Here is a 22,124-nt window from a genome sequence, read left to right as displayed (position 1 = left end):
AAAATGCACTCATCTCCACGTGGTGAATGATGTTGATTGGGGCGAATCTTTGGTGGTGCTGATGGTAGTGATTTTATTGTTCATAGATAGTGCTGATGGTGCTGATTTCTTTTTTAATTGCTCATAGGTAGTGCTGAGTTCCGGGTTGCATTTCGACTTCATCATTACTTCTTTATGGTCGGTGAAATGCATAGCCAGTGGTTCTTCTTGCGGATCAACTTGGATCCGCTAGAAGCTGTGGGAACACATCTTCACCGCTTAAGTCAACGGTCCATGTCAGAAAAAGAAGGCGGGTTATGGATTGTGGTTATATACACAGTTGAGCATTTGACCGCAGCGCTCTCTCGTCTATAAACGTTGAGCCAATGCATGCAAAGTTTAACGCGATTATATACGCATTTGACCGCAGTGCCCTCTCCTGTATAGACGTTGAGCGGCTACATGCAACGTTGGAGTGTAGCGTAGTGGTTAAGACGTCTACCTCGTAAGCGTGCGTCCCGGGATTGGCCCACTTTTTTTAAAAGTGGGCCGATCCCAGAGGCAGTGCAATCGATGTGAGCGCGGACGCCGGACAAGGAAGGTGACGTGAGGAAGGTGACGAGATATGTATTTATTTCTTTTCTGCTTTTTTCAAATATAATTGTGAGTGGTGCCTGTGTGTGTGTCTTCTTTCTTGTGTCCATTGCTTTTTGTGCCTTGCAGCATGCTTCATAAAGTTCACCAACTAGCCCAACTGCAAGGTCTACTTACGGGATATGACACTTGACAGTGTGGAGCGAGATTACCATTTTAATTACTTATGACTTGAGCGTTTAGTTTTTTTATATTAGTAATTTTGGGTTCATATTTCATGTCTCGAAAAAAATGAAAGCCGTTTACAACTCCCTGTAACGCCGGATAAGAGCGCAGCTCTTGAGGAGGAGGATGGGAGGTTACTGAGGGATAGGATGGTAGGGTACTGAGGGATAGGTGACTCCCTGAGGTCACGTGACCTCGGCGGGGGGGAGGGGTCACGTGACATCAGAAGGTCACGTGACCTGAGGGTGGTCACGTGACCTGAGGGGGGTCACGTGACCTCAGCGGAGGGTAACGCGACCTCAGGGGGGTAACCCTCATGACCCTCATGAGGGTAACCCTCGTGACCATCGTGAGGGTAACCCTCGAGAGGGTAACTCTCATAACCCTAGTAACCCTTGTGAGGGTAACCCTCCTGACCCTCGTGAGGGTAACTCTCATAACCCTCGTGACCCTCGTGAGGGTAACCATCGTAACCCTCATGAGAGTAACCCTCGTTACCCTCGTGTGGGTTACGAGGGTTACTCTCGCTTGAGGGTACTGTCATAACCCTAGTAACCCTTGGAAGGGTAACCCTCGTGACCCTCGTGAGGGTAACTCATAACCCTCGTGACCCTCGTGAGGGTAACCTCATAACCCTTGTGACCCTCGTGAGGGTAACCCTCGTGACCCTCGTGAGGGTAACCCTCGTAACTCTCGTAAGAATAACCCTCGTAACCCTCGTGAGAATAACCCTCGTAACCCTCGTGAGGGTTACGAGGGTTGCTACCCTCACGAGGATCACGAGGGTTACCCTCGTAACCCTCGTGAGAGTAACCCTCGTAACCCTCGTGAGAGTAACCCTCGTAACCCTTGTAACCCTCACGAGGGTTACGCGCGGTTACGCCGACGGCGACGCCGACGCCGCTCAAGCCGGAAACGGGCGCCTAAGAGCTGCGCTCTAAAAACTGGCAAGATTGGGAAGGCTCCCTGGCCTTTTAAAAGTAATCGAGCAGTGTTGCCTCAGACTTAAAGCATGTGTTGTTGAAATTTCTCGCCTTCCTCCACTCTGTTTTGTGCTGTAATGCAGGACCGTAAGAACCACTCGGTGAATGGGGCTTTGTGCAGGTTGTCTTGGCAACCAACATAGCAGAAACCTCCCTGACCATTGATGGCATCATTTATGTCATTGACCCTGGGTTCTGCAAGCAGAACAGCTACAATGCACGGACTGGAATGGACTCCCTTGTGGTCACCCCCATTTCTAAGGTAGGTCGGCTATTGTGTGTGGTCACACTTGAAAAGGGGCATTATTCGCAGCTGAAGAAGTCAGTATGCTGCAGAATGCCAGAACTCACAAAATAATGCAAACAAAATTCTGCAGTAGGACCTCATTGATAGGCTTTTCAGTGGACTACAGTATAGACCACTTACAACGTAACCGCTTATAGTGCAGGACCGGGTATAACGCGGTTTTTTTAAACCACTGGTTCGCCTCCCATAGAACTCCATGTAATTACATACCGCTTAAAATGCAGGCGCGCGAAGGGAAATATTGGTTATAGTGCGGTTTCTCGCACAGCCCGCCGATCGCGCCGACGACCGGAGCAGCGAGCACGCTTCCCTGTGCGACACTAGATAACGGCGCTGACGGCGCGAGCCGCAAGCAGAACTTGCGGGGCACGGAGGTTGCACGAAGGAGAGGGGAGAAGTGAAGAGAGAGGCTTCAGTTGCCATAGCGACAGAGGGACGCACGCACGTGTCGTTCACGTGCGTGCGTCCCTCCGCTGCGTTGGAAACAAACCGCAACGACAGACCAATCGCAGGTCCAGAAGTGTTCGCGCGCGTTGCATGCCGGCACACTATTGGCTCTCTCCTTCCCCCCCAACCTCTATTACAACGCTTCTCCTCCTCCGGTCGCGGGCCGGCTGCTTCTATCCGCAAACATGGCGTCGGTTGTGATTGTCGTCGTAGGCGGCGTTCATCTCATCATTCTTCGTAAAAGCGCTATCCTTGACTGTGAATTTTCGTTGTGTGTCGCTATGATAACCCAGCACATACTAGACGGGAAGATCCACCTACTCGTGCGGCGATGTCGTGGCGGCACTCTCAAGACTGCAGAAACGCCCGTGTCGTCGTGTTTGTTTACTTCGACTACAGTGGTGATTTCTAAGCATTTGTGTCCTCGAACATCGCCCGGTTTTCTTATTTGGCGCATTTCATGTATGTTCTCAAGTTCAAGGTATTACTGGCGCGTACCGTATGAAGGATGCGAATTTTCACGCGTTTTCATCTTCGGAGAAAAGTGATTAGGGTTACTAATCCTGAACGCTCGCAACGTCCGTCCGCGACGCCGTTAAAAGGCTGCACCAGGCAAAAGCCTCTCATTTCTTTCAAAATGTGTGACACACTTGAGAGAGAAGTGTACTAGTCTGGTGAAATAAAGACTTTCCTCAAACTAAGCTTTATTTTTCACCTAACATAGAATAAATTCTTTTACAAAGGTAAGTTGTCTCATGGCATGTATTTTGGCCTGAACAATTGATGTTTTGGTTATAGTGCGGTACCACTTATAGTGCGGATTTTCGCGACTCCCGCGACATACGTTATATGCGGTCTACACTGTACTGTAAACAAATGTATGATGCCAGAAATATGTAACAATTGATAACACTCGGTGTGGGCAAGGACATATGCAGACTTGGAGCACTCAAACTCCCTCAGAAAAGATAGAAATAGCTGCCTAGTGCTAGTATTCAACTTTTTTACAGTACAAGCGCCCTTGTAAGAAGCCGCAACTCGTTTGGCTGTCTGGGCAGCTCTTTGATAGGGGTGCCAGTCTTTGGCACTGCTCTTGCGTAGCTTTCCAAATCTTGGTTAGAGCGAACCTCAAGTTCCCTGGCGCTATACTGCCACCTTCCATCTGGGTTTCGGTCCGTGGTTGACAGTATTGCAAATGTGTTCCTGAAGAGATGAGGCTTCTCTATGACGTAGAAATTCTAACGAAACCAGCAAGTCTGTACAAGAACAAACACACAGGTGACAAAGAGATGAAAGAGAGCTGCACAGAGCCGTGGTGCACAGAGCCGCTCTGACACAAGCGCCATTGCTTGTGGAACAAACTAATACATCAGTACGTAAGTTGAAGTTTTATTGAGGTTCAAATTATATTGTTGGCCGTGAACGTAATAACCGGGAAAATATATTGATGCAGTTCTACTGCAGTTAAGAATTTGGTGCATGCCACCATGTGGCATTCCTGTGTTTACCGAACATAATTCAGGCTTTCACATACTGTTTTTGTTTTTTCACACAAAAGCCCCACCTGACAAGTTTACCGTATTTACTCAAATCTAGGCCGATAGTTTTTATAAAAAAAATTAAAATCATAACTCGGGGGTCGGCCTAGAAACGAGGATGGGACTGACGCCTACACCACTTCGCAACAATGCCAGCGACCGAAACCGAAACTGCCGTATCTATTCGCCGTAGAGTCTCGCTGCTTCATGTTTCAGAAAGCTTTTGGTGCACGAAAACAACCAAAACAGCAGCAGCCAACAGCCGCCCCCCCTCCCCCCCCGTGGCCGCTGTTCGCGCGCATACCTCGGGCGTCGGGTTTCGCGCCTCCGCTGCGCGCCTCCGCTGCTGCGCAGCCTCCTGCATGCCCTCGCTACACAAGGGGGGACAGGGAGGGAGAACTACGGGATGCGCCATGCCAGCCATGCACCTTGCTCCTTGCCCCCTCCCTTCTCTCCTTCGCAAACGCGCACACACACAAAAACAAAAATGTTTACTTTCGTTTGTTGCTCACGGCGACTCGCGGCATTGCTTGCGTCTTTATTTGAAAACGCGGACATAAACCGCTAACACCCTTATTGGCTTCGTGGCCGATCTAGTATTGTATATCGGAAATAAATGCCGTTCTGTGTTTAATTTCCTTTCTAATCAACTTAGAATCGAGGATTTTTTTTGGCTTTGCCGTTTTGGGGGTTTGGCCTAGAATCGATGCCGACCTACAATCGAGTAAATACAGCACCTGAATTCGAGTGAAAGCGCCCTATTAAGACAGAATAAGATAATGCTGTTTTAGTCAATGCTGTGAAATAGGAAATTATTACATTCTCACATTAGAAAACAAAACAAATATTTTATGAATGTATATACCAGGGTGTCGAACCGAACCGAAAACCGGAACCGAACCGGTATTTTTTCCGGAACTGAACCCGAACCCGAACCGTTATATTGTTATCGCGATGAACCCGAACTGGAACTGAACCGGAAAAAAAATAACGGTTACCGGCTCATGTCAAAACGGTTCGGCCACGCGCTGTTGACAATGAATGTGCTATCAATGCCATTTGTTTTTTAAGTGCCAGCAACTGACACACACCTCGCTTACATATTTTTCTTCTCCACTCAGTCTTAGGAATATAAACGCTGCATCCATGAATCTTGACATAGGAACCAGTATTGCGCTGGTCGCGGCTTCCACGGAAGAAAGAATTGAAAGGCTGTGCAAAAAAAAAAAAAAAAATCGCGTCGCGGGATTTAATTTTTCCTACAATCTCGTAAATCCTAAATGCTGCTGTGTGCTCATTTCATAACACGTTTCTAGAACGCGCGAGTTCTTGAAGCTTGCTTCCATCGGGATGAGAAAAGAAAAGGCTGTGGAGTTTGATAATAATGCATCCGGTTTCGTATAGGCACTTAGAAGCTAACATATTTGTGAGACAGCGAACTCTTCTATTTTAATATTTATCCTATTACGTCCTTCTGGCGTTGCGTTCGGTGAAGTGTTTTTCATATTCCGTATCTTGTTTAATGAAAACTTCTTTAAGGGTCTAATTTGAGTTACCGAAGGCTAGTTCAAATAAAGAAAGCTGTATTTTCTCCCCACTGTTCCTTCAATTGCTTACACGCCGAGGTGGCGGGATAGTTAGCGAGTTCTACTTGTAAGTGGGTTTGTAAGGATGTCGCGGATTTTACAGCTACTGCGTCGGACCCAATTAGATGAAGTCCGAATGCGTAAACCTCGGTGAGGTAACCTTTGAGTGCACATAAAGAAACCATTCCTGGTAGAAATCCCTGAGCCTTACACTACGATGTATCCCGTTTTGTATGTGCTGATTTCAGATGTTTTATTTGTAATTTATTTTGATGTTGCAATTTGTCATTTATAATTTCCGAACCGGTTCGCAAACCGGTTCAGCGCCCCAAACCGGTTCGCGGATCGAATTAATCGAACAGGAACTGAACCGGATCAAAATAAATTTACCTGAACCTGAACCGTAACGGAACCCGTATTTTTTTCGGTTCGACACACTGGTACATTTGAAGGGTATATATACCGTACTTACTCGCATTATGAATGCACTTTTTTCCCGAAAAATTGACACATATTTGGGAAAGCGTTCATTACACTGGGTAAACTTTTTGCATTTACACACTTCGTGCAAATGCCATATTAGGTGCCAATATGACATGGCAACATACTGTGGCACGTCTCCAGTGATTGAGGTGCACCCGCGGCTGGTCAGGGGCGCGCCACAATAACCATGCTTTATAAATTGCAAACCTTTTTAGCGCGCTTTCGGGGTGCCTTTTGCGGAAGGAAAAGCAACACGACCATTCTTAGGTGATATATATTGCTAGTATTTGGTGGACACGCTCAGGTATATCCGCGACTATGCGTATAAGAACTCGTACGAAGTCCAACCCCCGAACTCCTGCAGTGTGCACCTCGCTGTGCCGTTCTGTTACGGATTAAATAAACGCATTTACCCGGAGTATGGGAAATTAGGCCTAACCAATTTCACGATTTCACTGTCCGAAAGCGGACCACAGACGACAGCTTGTTCGTTGACATCAATGCATCCGATAGGCGAAGAATGTCCGGGGCTCGGCAATTCCTTGACCCAAGCTTCGTCAAGTGTGCGCGACACTCGGTTTCACGGTTGATCACTTCCGTAACTACCACAACTACGCACTTGCGACCATTACGCCATTACGGGAGCGGCTTGGCTTGGCTTGACTTGGCCTGACTGCTTGGCGGCAAAAGAAAACTGGCTTGGTGGCTTGCTAAATTGGACGGAATTCGAGACTCGCGGATCCGAAAATTGGAGGTGTGTTGATTACGGGAGGGGAAAAAGAAAGGCAAAATATTGATGCCCATTGTGGGGGGTACGTTTATTATGCGAGTAAATACGGTACATGATTATGATGAAAGCAGAAATGAGTTGAAAAGAAACAAAAGAATGAAAAATTAGGAACCCGAGAAACTGTAATACAGGGGTCTTCTGCACGCCTACTAAATGAACTGCTCATTGTTCAATACTGAAACTTTACCAGAATCTATATGATTTGAAATGTTCAGCCCTATAGGTCACCTAGATGACGAGCATAAACAGATTTCACACATATCTGAATATAATGCCACGGTCCTTTGTGAGTAGCAAGCATAATTGGGCTACTTGACTGTGCAGCTCCCAAATGGTGCTAGCTGTCAGTTCCAAGACAGGGAGGCTCTGAGTGAAAACTGTTGTCGCATGAAAGCACCGTGTAGCATCATTAATGAGTCAAGTAGGCTTCTAGCATTTGATTCAGTTAATGTATACTGAATTGCAAGCAGGGTATTTGGCTGCCAGCATGTTCCTGCTCGGGTAAGCCAGCACGAGCTTTGCAAGCCTACTAAACTTTCCTTCATGCAGTTGCTGGACATGTTGACACACGTGAGGCACCAGTCAGTGCATCATGCTTTCAAGTGTATATGGGACTGAAACATTTAGATCTAGTTTTCACTGCTGGGGCTAGGTTCCCACGAAGTATGAGCGTTCGATGATGCAGTGCTCAATATTATGCCATGGAAACACCTAAATGGCAAGTCCGGTGGACCCTGCAGTGTGTAATTGAAGGGTAATGTCGAGGATCAATGTAACTTTAAATGAAAGGAACAGCAAGCCATAATGTTTTTACTTTTTAGTCATTTCTTTTTGCTCAGGTAATGCTGTCTGGTTGTTTCTGGTACCAATGCAATTAATATGATTGTGGACAGCCCATCACACTTATTTGGCGCAGCTCAAAGTTTAGGTGCGGGTCTCCCAAGTACTTTAAACGACTTGATTTTTGTGAGGGCCTAAATTTCGCGAAGTTTGTGACTTGAACAATATTGCGAAAAACTGTTCCCACGAATATACACCTGTTGTAATGAATACGCAACACATATCACTCAGAATCGTGAAATTTTGCATCTGCAAAATATTCCCAAAACTTATGTTTCGCAGAATTCGCGAAGTGCTTTAGCTGGTGAAAATACAGTTGTTTGTGGTACAGTGTAGACCGCATATAACGTATGCCGCGGGTGTCGTGAAAATCCGCACTATAAGCGGTACCGCGTTATAACCAAAACATCAATTTTTCAGGCCAAAATACATGCCATGAGACAACTTACCTTTGTAAAAGAATTTATTTTATGTTAGATGAAAAATAAAGCTTAGTTTGAGGAGTCTTTATTTCACCAGACTAGTACACTTCTCTCTCAAGTGTGTCACACATTTTGAAAGAAATGAGCGACCTTTGCCTGACACAGCCTTTTAACGGCGTCGCGGGTTGCGGACGGACGTTGCGAGCGTTCAGGATTGCTAACCCTAATCACTTTTCTCCGGTGATGAAAACGCGTGAAAATTCGCATCCTTTATACGGTACGCGCCAGTAATACCTTCAACTTGAGCACAGGCATGAAATACTCCAAATAAAAAATTCGGGCTATGTTCGAAAACACAAATGCTTAGAAAGCACCTCTGTAGTCGAAGTAAACAAACACGACGACACGGGCGTTTCTGCCGTCTTGAGAGTGCCGCCACGACATCGCCGCACGAGTAGGTGGATTTTCCCTTCTAGTACGTGCTGGGTTATCATAGCGGCACACAACGAAAATTCACAGTCAAGGATAGCGCTTTTACGCGGAATGATGAGCTTCCACCACGCCGTCTACGTCGACGATCACAACCGACGCCATGCTTGCGGAGAGAAGGCCGGCCCGCGACCGGCATGCAAAGCGTGCAAACACTTCTCCTCGACCTGCGATTGGTCTGTCGTGGTTGTTTCCAATGCAGGGGAGGGACGCACGCATGTGAACGACACGTGCGTGCGTCCCTCCATCGCTATGGCAACTGAAGCCTCTCGCTTCGCTTCTCCCCGCTTCTTCGAGCAACCTCCTTGCCCTGGGAGTGCCGCTTGCGACTAGCGCCGTTATCTAGTGTCGCACAGGGAAGCGTGCTCGCTGCGCCGGTCGGTCAGCGCGGTCGGCGCGCTGTTTCAGAAACCGCAGTATAACAGGTATTTCCCTTCGTGCGCCTGCATTTTAAGCGGTATGTAATTACATGGAGTTCTATGGGAGGCGAACCGGTGGTTTAAAAAAGCTGCGTTATACCCGGTCCCGCACTGTAAGCGGTTACGTTGTAAGTGGTCTATACTGTATTTCAGAAATAGAGAGACAATATGGATTGTGGGAACCGCAGTTGTAGCAAAAAGCCAGATCGTGCATTGTCACCCATATTTTGTAGGTACACACTGTGTGACACAGCAGAAACATGACATTCGTGTCGAATTGCACTTTACTTAGAGAGGGTATCGACGAATGCCAAGTTGTAACGCCTACATTGGTGCCTCAGATGAACACAATCCACCCCACTCTGGTCACTGACAGGGTGGGAACTGCAGCACTTCTATTAAACACACGGCCTGCAGCATGCAATCATTGCTCTTCACCGTGATCCTCAAGCGCTTGCACGCTCAAGGATTACGAGATGCCGAAGCATTATCGAAGGCAGGAAAGCTTGCCCTAGACGCGGGACTACCGGAGCTCCTCCCTGCTGTTCTCGTCCTGTCACCAACTATGCAGAGCGCAAGTTCATCTGCTTCTTGCGCAGGGGTTGCAGTGACGTCGAAACACAGAGGTCTGATTGGCTCTGATAGAAAGATAGTAGGTAGACCTCAAGGCAGCTAGCACTGAGGTCTACCCACTATCCTTCCAAACTGAGCCGGTCAGAGCTTGGAGTTTTGACGTCACTGCAACCCCTACGCTAGAAACCCACGAACTTGCACTGGGCGTCATTTTGGCCAGAAGGTTTCACTTGTGCAGAGAAGCCTGACAGTTGCTCGTTCCCACTAACTGTGTCGCACCTTGTACATGTGTGCGTTGAAAACGGGACGTCCTGCCGCTCGCGGCCGACTTACCCACGTGTCGTTCTGCCCGTCCAGGCATCGGCGAGGCAGCGGTCGGGCCGGGCAGGGCGGGTGGCGGCGGGCAAGTGCTTCCGGCTATACACGGCCTGGGCGTACGAGCACGAGCTGGAGGACAACAGCATCCCCGAGATCCAGCGGGTGAACCTGGGCAACGTGGTGCTCATGCTCAAGTCCCTGGGCATCAACGACCTCCTGCACTTCGACTTCCTGGACCCGCCTGCGCACGAGACGCTCGTAAGCAGGGCGGAGACGCGTCCTTCGAAAGGGTGGCCGCGGCAAGGGTTTCGGCGGGTGCTTCCGACTGCGCTCCGGTGGAGCACAACAACGTTTTCTATAGTTTCGTCACAATTGGAGTTTGTTTTTCTCTCAAAAACAGGGATGTGTTTTTGGGGGCTTATTTTTTTCTCACCGATCGGATGTTTTTCATGTGTTGGTGTTCTGTATCGGACAGAAAAATTGGCGTTCATCAGGTTTTGTGTTTGAGAAAACGGGACACGGTCGTTAGATTCCCCAACCTCTGGCGAACACGTGAATGAACTAAATGCATGGAAAACATTTAGCAATAAGAGGAGGAAATGAGAGGTTCCGAAAGGAAGAAGCAGCCTCACAGACAGTTCAGTGCGGGCCCTTCTCCGGGTCGACATAAAATAGAAGTTCATATAAGGATTTTTTCCTGTGAAGGTTGGGTCTACCTGACTTTAATTCAAATTCAAGGCTTCATTTTTTTAGACACACTGGAAGGGTCTCCCAGACTCCCTCAGGTCCGCCCTCATTTGGGTTTTTTTTTTTTACTTTTTTCCGATTTTGATAAAACTGGCTCAAGGACTACTTTTCGGGGTTTATCGGTACTACAGTCGACTCATTAATTCAAACTCTCTTAATTCAAACTTGCAGATAATTCAAACTAACATGCAGGTCCCATCCTATGCATCTCTATGGGAAAACACTCCTGATAATTTAAACTTTGCTTTATTCAAACAAATTTTTGGCCCCCCTCGAGTTTGAATTAACGAGATTCGACTGTGCTACCATATACCAGAAGTGCGAAACCCTACTAAATAGCATAAGAGATCTTTCTAGAGCGCAGCTCTTAGGCACCCGTTTCCAGCTTGAGTGGCGTTGCCGTCAGCATAACCGCACGTTGCATTATGGGACATTTTCTATAATGACGTCACGTGTGACGTCACGAGGGCAAAATTTTCCCGCTAAATTTGGCAAGAAAGATTTCCGCTCAATTTAGCAGGGAAATTTTTCCGCTAAATTTAGCGGGAAAATTTTCTTGCTAAATTTAGCGGGAAAATTTTCCTACTAAAATTTACCCTTGTGACGTCACGTCTGACGTCAGACATGACGTCACAAGGGTAAAATATTCCCGCTAAAATTGGCGGGAAATTTTTCCGCTAAATTTAGCGGGAAAATTTTACCCTCGTGACGTCACACGTGACACTCCCCTCTATACCCTCCCCCCCTTCAAAAGCTGCGCTCCAGTTCGGCATTACAGAGAATTGTAAACGTCTTTCATTTTTCTATTGTATTACGACCGGTCCAAAGTTATGAGTGTAATGGCATTGCACCAGTACCCCAGGAAGAGGTCTCAGAATGTCCTTTAGTCCTTTCCGGAGTTTGGGAGTCCAGCGACGGAACAAAGCCTAGTTTCGAAGTGTGCCCAGCTTTCTCCGACCACTCCCAGGTGCTGGCACTGGAGCAGCTGTATGCGCTGGGGGCCCTGAACCACATGGGGGAGCTGACGAAGCTGGGACGGCGCATGGCCGAGTTCCCTGTGGACCCGATGATGGCCAAGATGCTGCTGGCCTCGGAAAAGTACCGGTGCTCGGAGGAAGTGCTCACCGTGGCCGCCATGCTCTCGGTGAACAGCTCCATCTTCTACCGGCCTAAAGACAAGATCGTGCATGCTGACACGGCCCGCAAGAACTTCTTCAGCCCCGGCGGCGACCACCTAACCCTTATGTGCGTCTACAACCAGGTACAGAAAGATCTTCCTTTTCTCTTTGCACTTTTCTTCTTCTTTTTTTTTCTTGCCCAGCCATACAAAGGAGCTAGCTGGTTGAAGCTACAGTAGTCGGAAGAACTTGAAAAGGAACCTCAAAGTGGCAGCCAATATTTCTTTATGTTACTTGAAAGATGTCTTTGACTAATTTGTTTACCGTACTGTACCGCCCATTGGAGCTCTGCACGGGCCAATATTTAAGCGCCCGGCCCAGTTCAGCCCACTGTCTATTGAGCCCAGCCAGGCACATCTGACACTCGTTTTCGCGGGCCCCCTGAGGCCCGCTCTATTTTCAGCCACAGTGATGGAAGTGCTGCGCCAATTGCGCCAAATTGCGCCGAGGACGCAATCCTGCTACTTGTAGCGCCAAATTATTATTTTACCGAAGAATTGCGCCATGCCTGCGCCGAAATGAGATGTAGCAATAAAAAATAAAAATTGAAGTCTTATCAGAGCGCGTGGCGGTACCGCGGTATTTTCCGCGCCGCAACTGTTACGCAAACCGAAACTGCGAGGGCGCATTATCATCATCATCATTGAAAGGAACAACGTTAGAAACATCTGGGACCAAAGCCGCAGAGGCTAAGCGAAGAACCATCCCACTGAGCAGCCTATCTAAAAAAAAAAGGCCGAGCTTGTTGATGTTTTCAATGTTGACCCGCCTTGTTCCCGTGCGCTAGCTACTAGCGAAGTCAAAGCTAGCCAATGCTCTGTGCATTCCTGACTCGCGCGTGGGCTCGTGCAGTGTGGGCACCGTTACGGGCTCCATGCGTGCGCTTGTAGCTTCAGCTGCGCTCGCACCGAAGCTGAAACGAAGTATAGTTGAGTTGCACCAAACTCTGGATGCAGTGCTGGTAAAGCATCATCGTCCTTTTCAGAGCACAAAGCACTGCTCGACTCGCGCGACTACGGTGTCTGCTCTGCGGGTGTCGCTTCTCAGCAGCGTGTCGGTGCATGCCAAGGAGCGCACTCAACAGGTTAACTCGCCGTGATGTTGTGACTTCGCCAGCACATCAAAAATGAATCGGAATTTTTGAAGCGAATATCAGATACCGAAATATTTAAAGCTGGTGCCCGAAAGACAACTCTAATCTGAACTTAAACATTCCACAACAGTGAGGGTCTTTCGATGCTGTTGTAGATACCTTAAAATAAGTGCAGGCTGATAAAACTAAATATCCTGTACCATCAGAACTCAGTGTGACATATTTAATTGTATTTTTTGATCTGACAAGCAGATAAACTTTATTTAAAAATGTTTTTTTGTGTTTACTTTGTTGAATTATATATATCCTGTCCTAAAAAGGCGACAGGCGCTGTGTTCCAACAATAGAGATGGGCTTTATATAGCAATGCAGCATTATTTCATTTTAAAGTAATATGCCAACATATGCCGGACCCTGCTCCAAAAGGGCCACTACCTGCTCCGAAATAACATTTTGCCTGCTACAAGGCCTGCTCCAAAAGGTCAAATGGCACTTCCACCACTGCAGCCAGTACGACTGAAACTCTCCTGCCACTGCTACACACATTGACTACAGTACACAATAATCGGTGCTCTATGAATATTTTTTTTTTTTTGGCAGCTGTTACGACTTGAATTATTTTGCAGGTTTATGCAGCGCGTTAAAATAAAAAGTCCACCCCCGTCGACTTTTGTTTCGACCGTCGACCTTTCTTTCGGCGTTGCGTTCGAGTATTTTTGGGTCCCACTAGTGCCAGTAAGCTGGTTAATAGTGAGATACATTCCTACCCAATATCGTTGCATGGCCCCTTAAAGGGACACTGACAGGGTATTTATGCTCGCCGAGGTTTTTAGTCGTACACGACATATGAGAGCCCAACTACCCAGAACAGAATTTGCGGCTCGAAATTCAGTTTCTTTCTGCCCGAAAACCGCCGATCGAGAACTGGCCGTCTTGAGTCGGACGTTGTGACTTCTAAAAAGCTGCAAATACGCTGATTGAAAAAAAAGTTGCACAGAGAACTGGAAGCATTCTGTGCGTTCACTGCATAATTCTCAACATGGCGGCATATTGCGTATCATGGGACTCGCGGGCGGGACGGCAATGGCAGCGGATGACGGGCGTGCGACCCCTACTTCAGAACTGTCGTTTGTGGTACCGGCAAATCTGTCTTCTTCGAAAAAGAAGTTTTGGACCGTTTAAAAAAATTGGAATTCATTTTGTATGTCAGTTGTCTATTTTGTTCTGAACACTTTTGTTCACACACCCCACGGTGGGCAAACGCGACGCCGATGCTCGACACAGCTGTTGCCGTGACAGTACCGTAGATTAATGCGGGACAGCTCAATTTCTTAAGCTGCCCTTTAGACTCTACAATAATATAATAAAGAATGTTATATTAACATAGTATTATATTTAGTGGCTCTAGTTTCCTTGCGGTACTACACTGAACCGGTACTGACCGGCGGCTCTCGTCCCACCCTCGGGTCCCAGTGGGCCGAGACGGACTTCTCGACGCAGTGGTGCTACGAGAACTTCATCCAGCACCGGTCCATGAAGAGGGCCAGGGACATCCGGGACCAGCTGGAGGGGCTCATGGAGCGGGTCGAGATCGAGCTGGTCTCGGACCGCTCCGACACAGTGGCCATCCGCAAGGTGGGTCCGCATCACGGGGCCTGGAAAGCATCTCCGACCGCCGCACATACCGCGTCTTCGCTTTTCGTGTCTCGATTTCCACTCGTCGACATCGTGCTTCCGTCGTGCCGTTCATTGCCCACTGTGATAGTCGTGGTGGCACAACGGCAGAGGTTGACGCAGCAAACCCTCGTTTTGCTGTTGGCTTCTTTCCTGCTGGACGGTACACGGAAGCTTCGGCGGCTAAGAGTTGGGACTCTGCGACGGTGGAAATGCTCGCTTCCGATCGTCTATCTCGGCTGCATTTTTACGACCGATCGCCGGGCTTTTGGTGGCCGACGGCTCGAGCGGCCGGCTTCTGCAACATACTTTTTGTTTGCCACTTTGAAACTGTTCCAGACTAGTGGGTGGTATAAGGTGTTGAACAGGCCGGTCGACGATGCATTCCGGGCACTGTGGTCCGCAGTTATGGACTGAACCAAGTTTCGGTTGGCAGCAATTTTTATTTTTATCCGTTTTGTAAAGTACTTTGGGTCTGTGTGAGAAAGAACTGCAATTACCTTCCCATTGGAACGGTCCTAGGTTCCTCGTGCGATGCTCTATGTCCTAGAGCAGCTGTCGGTTGCTACACTTTGTTTTTTTCCTTTTGCGGTTTCACAACTTACAAGGCTTGCGGGTGCTTTGTGTTTAGCCTTTGCAAGCCCAACTGCTAAGCGGGTGATCCATTGTCAAGAGATAGTTTTTTCTTTGTCGATTTCGTTAAGAGATGGTGCCGCATGTTCGGTAAAGAAACGGATTATTGGGGTCGAAAAGGACAAGACAGTCTCATTGTAAAGACCAGTGCAAATAGACAGAGACTGGTATGTGTTCTATCTCATATGAATGTCAAAAGTGTTCATTCTGAACTGTAGTTAGCTGTAATAAAAAAAATGAATTCATGTTTCCTTTAATTGAGGCTCAAATTAGTTTTAATCTTTTGAACTAACTACAAACACTATGTTGGGGCACCTTTAATTACCCTTTCTACTTTTATGTAGAATTTGTGCTGCTAGAGTGGTTTGCACTTAAGCTTGAATTATGTTAGTTCAAAAATCCCTAGACATGTTGCTTGAAGTGATATGTGCAATAATGAACCAGTTTAACGTCATTTTTTCAGATTAGCCTCATCCTACAAATGGGCACCGCTTTACCCTGGAAGACCAGTGTACCTTAATTTTATTTTCATCACTTAAACCATTTCAACCCAATCATGCATTCATTAAGCTTTAACTGATAATGAAATAGAAAATAAGTGGTGTGACACAAACCTTTCACTAGGCATATTTTTCTGCGAGCTTGGTGTTGTTAAGGCATTTTTACCAATCTGAGAAAGTTGGGAAGAATATATTGGGATGGGTGTTACCTACTAGTTTTTATTAATATATGTGGTTGGATAAATGTAACTAAATTACAGCAAATTAATTACAACTATACTTGCAAGCTGTAAAATATTGAGCATACTGCTTGTCGCAATAAGTGGCCACGCTCTACTTTTGAAACATTCGAAATACATGAAAAGGACATATCAAGTGCCTACCCCAGCAAACTTCTGAGCCCACCAAGCAAACTGAAAGGCTTCTTCGCGCCTGGTGCTTCTCCGAACACGCCTGTGCAAAGCAGCGAAGCTTCACATGCGCACGTGCCATTTCAGTGCGGCGATGCTTGACGTCAAACCGTTGGTACAAGGCAGGCTTGTGATGCGAGTGGCACTGCTACTTCTTTCGCCTGATACCTACAATGCTCCTACACCTTTTCATTGGATGAAACGAGGGCCAAGCAAAAGCCTGGCCTGGCCTAACATGTGCCCCCTCTGCTTTTCCACTTTAGCCACCTTTGTGGCTCCAAGTCCTTAGGTGGCAGGTTCGAATCCCGGCTGAGGTTTGTGCAGTCCAACAGAAAAGGTGCCGAGGTTTCAGTCGCACGTCAAAAGATTTCTGGGTGGTGAATATTAATCCTCAGTACTCTGCTGGGGTGAGCCATATGCTTTTCGTTTGTTTGGAACGGGAAATCCCAAATTTTCGCTTTTCTGCTCTCAAACCTAGCGGGCGACCGTCCCCATGATTTTTTTTTTATTTTCCCAGTCTTTTGGGTGGATGCTCGTCTAATATTTTATGGTTATTACTTTGTAGTTGGTGGAAAGTGGTTAGCGCTCATTGCTGGTGTACGGCGTGTCCTTCCCAAAAGTTAGCAAGGTATTCTTTCACTGCAAGAATAAAGTATATGCTATGCATCGCCAAACGCTCATTCTCTGCCCAAATGTTGCACTAGTGGACCAAACCAGTTGCTAATGTTTTGGGATGAACCGTCATCTTATTCAAAAGTTATATAAGTGGGTTTCTTAAAATTTCAATGGGAAAATGGAGCCCGTTTTTGGTAATCGGCACCATTCAGCTCCATGTATTCGAGGGCTCCGTCGGCCGCCTTTTTCCCATTAAACATTTCAGAAAATCATTTATAAATTTTTAATAAGGTAATGGTCACTTCTGAAACTTTAGCCTCCCGTTTGAACTACTATCACTACTTTTCGGCAGAGAATGAGTATTCGGCTAAGCATGATCTATTTTTGCGATAAAAAAAACCCCGAAAATCTTTTTTTGGCACACCATGTACACATTGCTAACCGAAGTTCGACGCAATTCGCTGCAGTGACCCCCCGGTCCCGACATGCCATTTTTCTCTGCAGGCAATTACGGCCGGCTACTTCTACAACACTGCCCGCTTCTCGAAGGGAGGCCACTACAAGACGGTAAAGCACCAGCAAACGGTGATGATCCACCCCAATAGCTCTCTCTTCGAAGACCTGCCACGCTGGGTCATCTACTTTGAGCTCGTCTTCACCACCAAGGAGTTCATGCGACAGGTGGGCTCGCAGTCTCTCTCCTGGTTGTGTTGCGCATGTCGTCGTTTTCTGCGCACTGCCAGCGTCTTTAACTGCAACGTTCGAGAATCCAGTAGCGCGATACGGTCATATTTCGACATAACGAATTTGAAGGAAAAGTCGTTTGTTTTCTCGAATTTGTATCGCTACGCGAAAAAGCTCACGGATTGGCACTATTATAACAATTAAATTGGGTGAAAGAAATAACCCCGTATTTACTCGATTCTAAGCACCCCCTTTTTTTCACACATGCAAAGTTCAAAGAGATTCGGAACATGTCCCGAAAATATGAAATTAGCACAAGAAATATGAATTAATTATAATCAAAATGAAAGAATAAATGTTCTAAAGGAAATAAATAAAGACTGGAGAGTAGCCCGCTTGCCATCAGTTTGCACCACGGTCGACTAGTCACTCTCGCGACTAGTCTTTGGAAGATTATGTAGGGTGCAAGTTTCCGACTGTCGGCTGTGATGCACAGCATTATGGTCACCCTTTGCTTCTCATAGCCAGTCATACGCATTTTTACTTCTTGGGCGCCTACTTCGTTCACGGTGCACGTCCTTGGCATGTCGATGTACACAGGGGTCTCATCGGCATTACCGATCTGCTCAAGTCCGTAGCGAGATCCGCGACGCAGCTTCATCACATAACACTGGAAGTTGACTAGCTTGTCCTCAAAGTCCACGGGTAGCTTCTGGCAGATAGTGGTGCGGCGTCTCAAAGAGAAACCGTTCCTCTTCATCATTTGCTCCACCCAACCTCAGGTTGCGCGGAACGCCGCACTCCGAACTGTTCAGCAGCCTCGTGATTTCCTATGTCTTCTGTGTAAGAAATAACCATTCTCTTGAACTTCATAGTGTATGAAGTACTCTTTGCACTCGTGATGGACGACTTCCGCAAACCACGTGCCCACAGTGAACGGAATACGATTGCGAGGCCAACGCGGACGAATAGGCTTAACAGACTAATCAACCGACTGCAACAAGCGCAAGGGGACCAAACAGACAAAACATCTTCGATAGAGGGTACGACAACGCACCCACTTTCGCAACCAGCACGGATGCGAAAGTGAGTATGTGCTGCCATCTATTAACTGACGTTGAAACCAAGCGCCAGCGGCTGTTTGCGACTCAGGCGCTTGGCGATACCGGCGTCACCAATCTTAAATTTCTTGTTGGGAGGGGGGTGCTTACATTCACATGCAAACTTTTTCGCAGCTGTTTATGTTTGAAAGGGGGGGGGGGGGGGGGGGGTGCTTAGAATCGCGAAAATACGGTACCTTTGCCACAAGATGCCACTCGGTCATTTCTGATTAAAAAGCATTACACGCAACAAAACGCTGCATATTTTATCAAAAATAAATCTGAAATCTTCCTCCGGTGCGTACAGCACAAACACTGCGGGACTAATGATTTCACGTCGTCCACATTCTCGCAAAGCACATCGATAACCTAGGTACAGCTTCCAAGAAATTTGTGCAACTTGCCGACTGCACTCGGGACATCGAATGTGGAAACGAATTCTTCCCGTCGACCTGTGAGCACTGCCTCCATGTCTTCGTCGTTCCCCGTGTCCTCGTCGCTGCAGTCTTACTCTTTGCGGACGACAATTAGAACGTCGTCGGTCATCGGCTCTGCCGGCGTCTATGCTGCATTGCGAGGGTCCGCGGCAAGCTTCTCGGTGACTTTGCCCCACGTTTTGCGTGCTTTGATTTCGTCCGGATGCTCACCGCCTTCCAGATGGACTGGCGTTTTCAGAAGAGGAGCTCGTCGTCAAAAAATCGGACCAAAGCTCGCGGCATAAGGAAGTTTGCAAGAAGCCCCACCGGCTGACATACTGCGAGGAGCATGAGAACTAGGCTAGAGTTGGATACAATGTAAGAAAGACGGTGCGATGGGGCTAAGGGCGGAAACTGGGAAAGCTTGAGTGGAGAGGAGCGACCTCCTTTCCACCGTGGCTTTTCTCGTCCGCACCTTTTTCCTCCCTCACAGTTTTTCTTATGTTGTATCTGACTATTGTGGCACAGTGCGCATTTGCCGCCTGCCAACGTTTGCTGATGATGATAGTCGTCAGTTTGGAAGCTGCCTAGTGGCAGAAGCCGTAAAGTAGCGGGAACACACAGAATCTTTCGTTCATTTTTTAGGAAATAAATTTGTAATATTGAGGTGTTAACTACCCAAGTGATTGAAGTACTCACATTGTTTTGAAGTATTCGGTATTTTGAAACTGATGCTAACGAAATATTTTTACATTGAAAGCATAGAAAATCACGAGAGGATTTCAGAAATTTTCCAAAATTTGAAAACAATTAACTTGACATTCGCAGTGCGAACGTTTGACTGTATTTGACTGTATTTCTTCTCACCGTAGCAGAGTAATCACATTTTTTGGCTGACAATGTTCAGCCTTTGATGTAGATTTGATTGAAACCAAGTTAAAAGCTTGATTTTGGAAACCCACAATTTGCGCCTTTTGATTGGAGTGATCGGTAGCCGAGTGTTTTAATACACCGCAGCTCCAAGCCCATGGAGCGAAAGCTTGCGCTGCAAGACCCAGCGGTCCTGATCTCAACCCCTTTGCTTGTTTCGATCTGGATGAGCATCGTATCGGCACAGGGTCTTCTACAGAGGCGCCAGAGCTATTCAGGAGATGGGGAAGCGACGGTGGTCGTGTTGGGGGTGAGGGGGGGGGGGGGGGGGGGGGGGGGGGGGCTATGGCGATTATGCGCCCCCTCCCCAGTATTGTTTCCTTTAAATTTCTGAACTGTTTGAAGGGCAGTTGCCCCCTCGCCTCCCCTGTTCCAACGCCACTGGTCTTGTATCGCTACTGCATGATCCACATTAAGGTCCTTAGGCTAGCAGTCATACTGAACTGGTGAAATTTTTTGCCTGCAGCGGAGACGTCCGGGGCCCTAAGCTACAGAGTGGGAGGGACAAAGCGGGACTGAGGGACCGGGATATCACCGCCTGCTGCGATTGTTCAGCGCCGTGCCGCACCGCTCTGCTGACCAATCATAGCAGGCAGCGATGACCCAGTCTTTTCGTCCTGCATGGTACAGCCTAGGGCCCCAGATGCCCATTAGGACCGATTAACTTCCCGCCGTCTAAGCATATACGCAACATTATTAGCTTTTGATATAGATTGAGTAACCCAGAATAAATCTTGCTCCTTTGTTCCTCCCCACAGGTGATAGAGATTGAGAACAGCTGGCTGCTGGAGGTGGCACCTCACTACTACAAGGCCAAGGACCTAGATGACAGTTCCATGAAGAAGATGCCCAAGAACACGGGCAAAGCTCGGGCCGATCTCGTCAGGGCACAATGAGGGCCGCTCAATCGATAGACTCGCTCATCATCTCTTTGAACTCCCTCTTCATTTTTTACACACCGAAGAAAAAAAACTCTACAAGGTGTCACTGCGGCACGTCTGATTGTACATAACTGCGCAGTCTGTACATAGCTTTGGCGAAGAAAAATTTCTGCCAAATAAACATAATTTCGAATCATAAACACTTTTTAGTCTGGATTTTGTTTGGGCTGAACATTGCCGTCGTGAAGGATAGTAGTAAATATACAGGGTGTTTCCGAGAGCTATGGTGTGAAACGAAAATGATATAAGTAAGCTAATAAACGGTCTGCAATGGAATTTTTTATAAAAGTGTTTTTGGGGCTGAATTTTTCGTATTCGAATCTCGCACATGTGGGTTTCTGGAACAAATGTTTAAGCCAGAAAAATCGTATCATTCCTATGCACAGGGCGGTAAACAGAAGCAAAACATATGGTTGATGCTGCTATTCACGGCTGACACTACATGAAACAAAAACTTCCAAAGTTACTTTGTGATGAACACTCAAAAGCAGATGCGGCAGATCCGAGCATCTAGTACCATCCAAGTATTTGTTTGTTTCCCTTTTTCGTTCTGTGCATAGGCATAGCACGTTTTTCTCTCATACAATATTTTTCCTCGGACCGGCGTTTACGAAATTTGCGTGTGACACATGCACTGCCTAAGGACGCCTTCGTGAAAAGTTTCATGGCACTGCATTCATTGGCTTAGTTACAGGCCTTTTTTTTTATGCCAGATTAGCACTTTGGAACGCCCTGTAGTAAAAAAAATGGTCATGCATCATTTTTATTTGCTTCTCTAGAAGGACCATGTGAGCTCACTGTAGTGGCACAAGTAAAAGAAAATGCAAACCTCAGTGTTGGCCCTCACCAAAGTACCAGTACACAGGTGAGCAGCCATATCAGTATGGAGATCTTGTTTGAAAGACCATGTAACACAAATGCAAATAAGAAAGCGATAAGGAAATGATTGAATGCAAGAGGTAGAGTGTCGAATCATTCTAGGATATTGCCTCCAACATAAAAAAAAGGGATTTTTGTTCTGCTGCATTCTAAATATGATATATATTTATAAAAATTTTGACAGCAAATGCATAATTTACATCTTTGAATATATAAACACGACAGGGGAGAAGCAGCTGGAATTCTCCACCGTGTGCCATTAGCACAAACAAGTTGGCTCTTTTTCACATTTTGCTGGGAACAAGGTATTATTCATGAGTGTCAAACCTTT

The 22,124-nt window shown here is 47.0% G+C and overlaps 1 protein-coding gene across 2 annotated transcripts in view; it reads left to right on the top strand.

Annotated features, from left to right (window-relative positions):
- Nucleotides 1-21,054, top strand: part of LOC8053960 (pre-mRNA-splicing factor ATP-dependent RNA helicase DHX16) — a 65,938-nt gene extending 44,884 nt beyond the window's left edge. For both annotated transcript variants that reach the window (XM_042292595.1, XM_042292596.1), the window contains exons 18-23: nucleotides 1,903-2,043; nucleotides 10,033-10,251; nucleotides 11,708-12,001; nucleotides 14,485-14,646; nucleotides 17,348-17,524; nucleotides 20,732-21,054. In XM_042292595.1, coding sequence (XP_042148529.1) covers nucleotides 1,903-2,043; nucleotides 10,033-10,251; nucleotides 11,708-12,001; nucleotides 14,485-14,646; nucleotides 17,348-17,524; nucleotides 20,732-20,869 — 1,131 coding nt within the window. In that variant the 3' untranslated portion in view covers nucleotides 20,870-21,054. The remainder of the gene's footprint in view (nucleotides 1-1,902; nucleotides 2,044-10,032; nucleotides 10,252-11,707; nucleotides 12,002-14,484; nucleotides 14,647-17,347; nucleotides 17,525-20,731) is intronic.
- The last annotated feature ends 1,070 nt before the right edge of the window (nucleotides 21,055-22,124 follow it).

This window comes from Ixodes scapularis, unplaced genomic scaffold, assembly GCF_016920785.2.
Source record: "Ixodes scapularis isolate PalLabHiFi unplaced genomic scaffold, ASM1692078v2 PGA_scaffold3__209_contigs__length_174095766, whole genome shotgun sequence".
In the NCBI taxonomy this organism is placed as follows: Eukaryota; Metazoa; Arthropoda; class Arachnida; order Ixodida; family Ixodidae; genus Ixodes; species Ixodes scapularis.
Note: the sequence above shows the minus strand (reverse complement) of the source record. Positions and strands in the feature narration are given on the sequence as shown.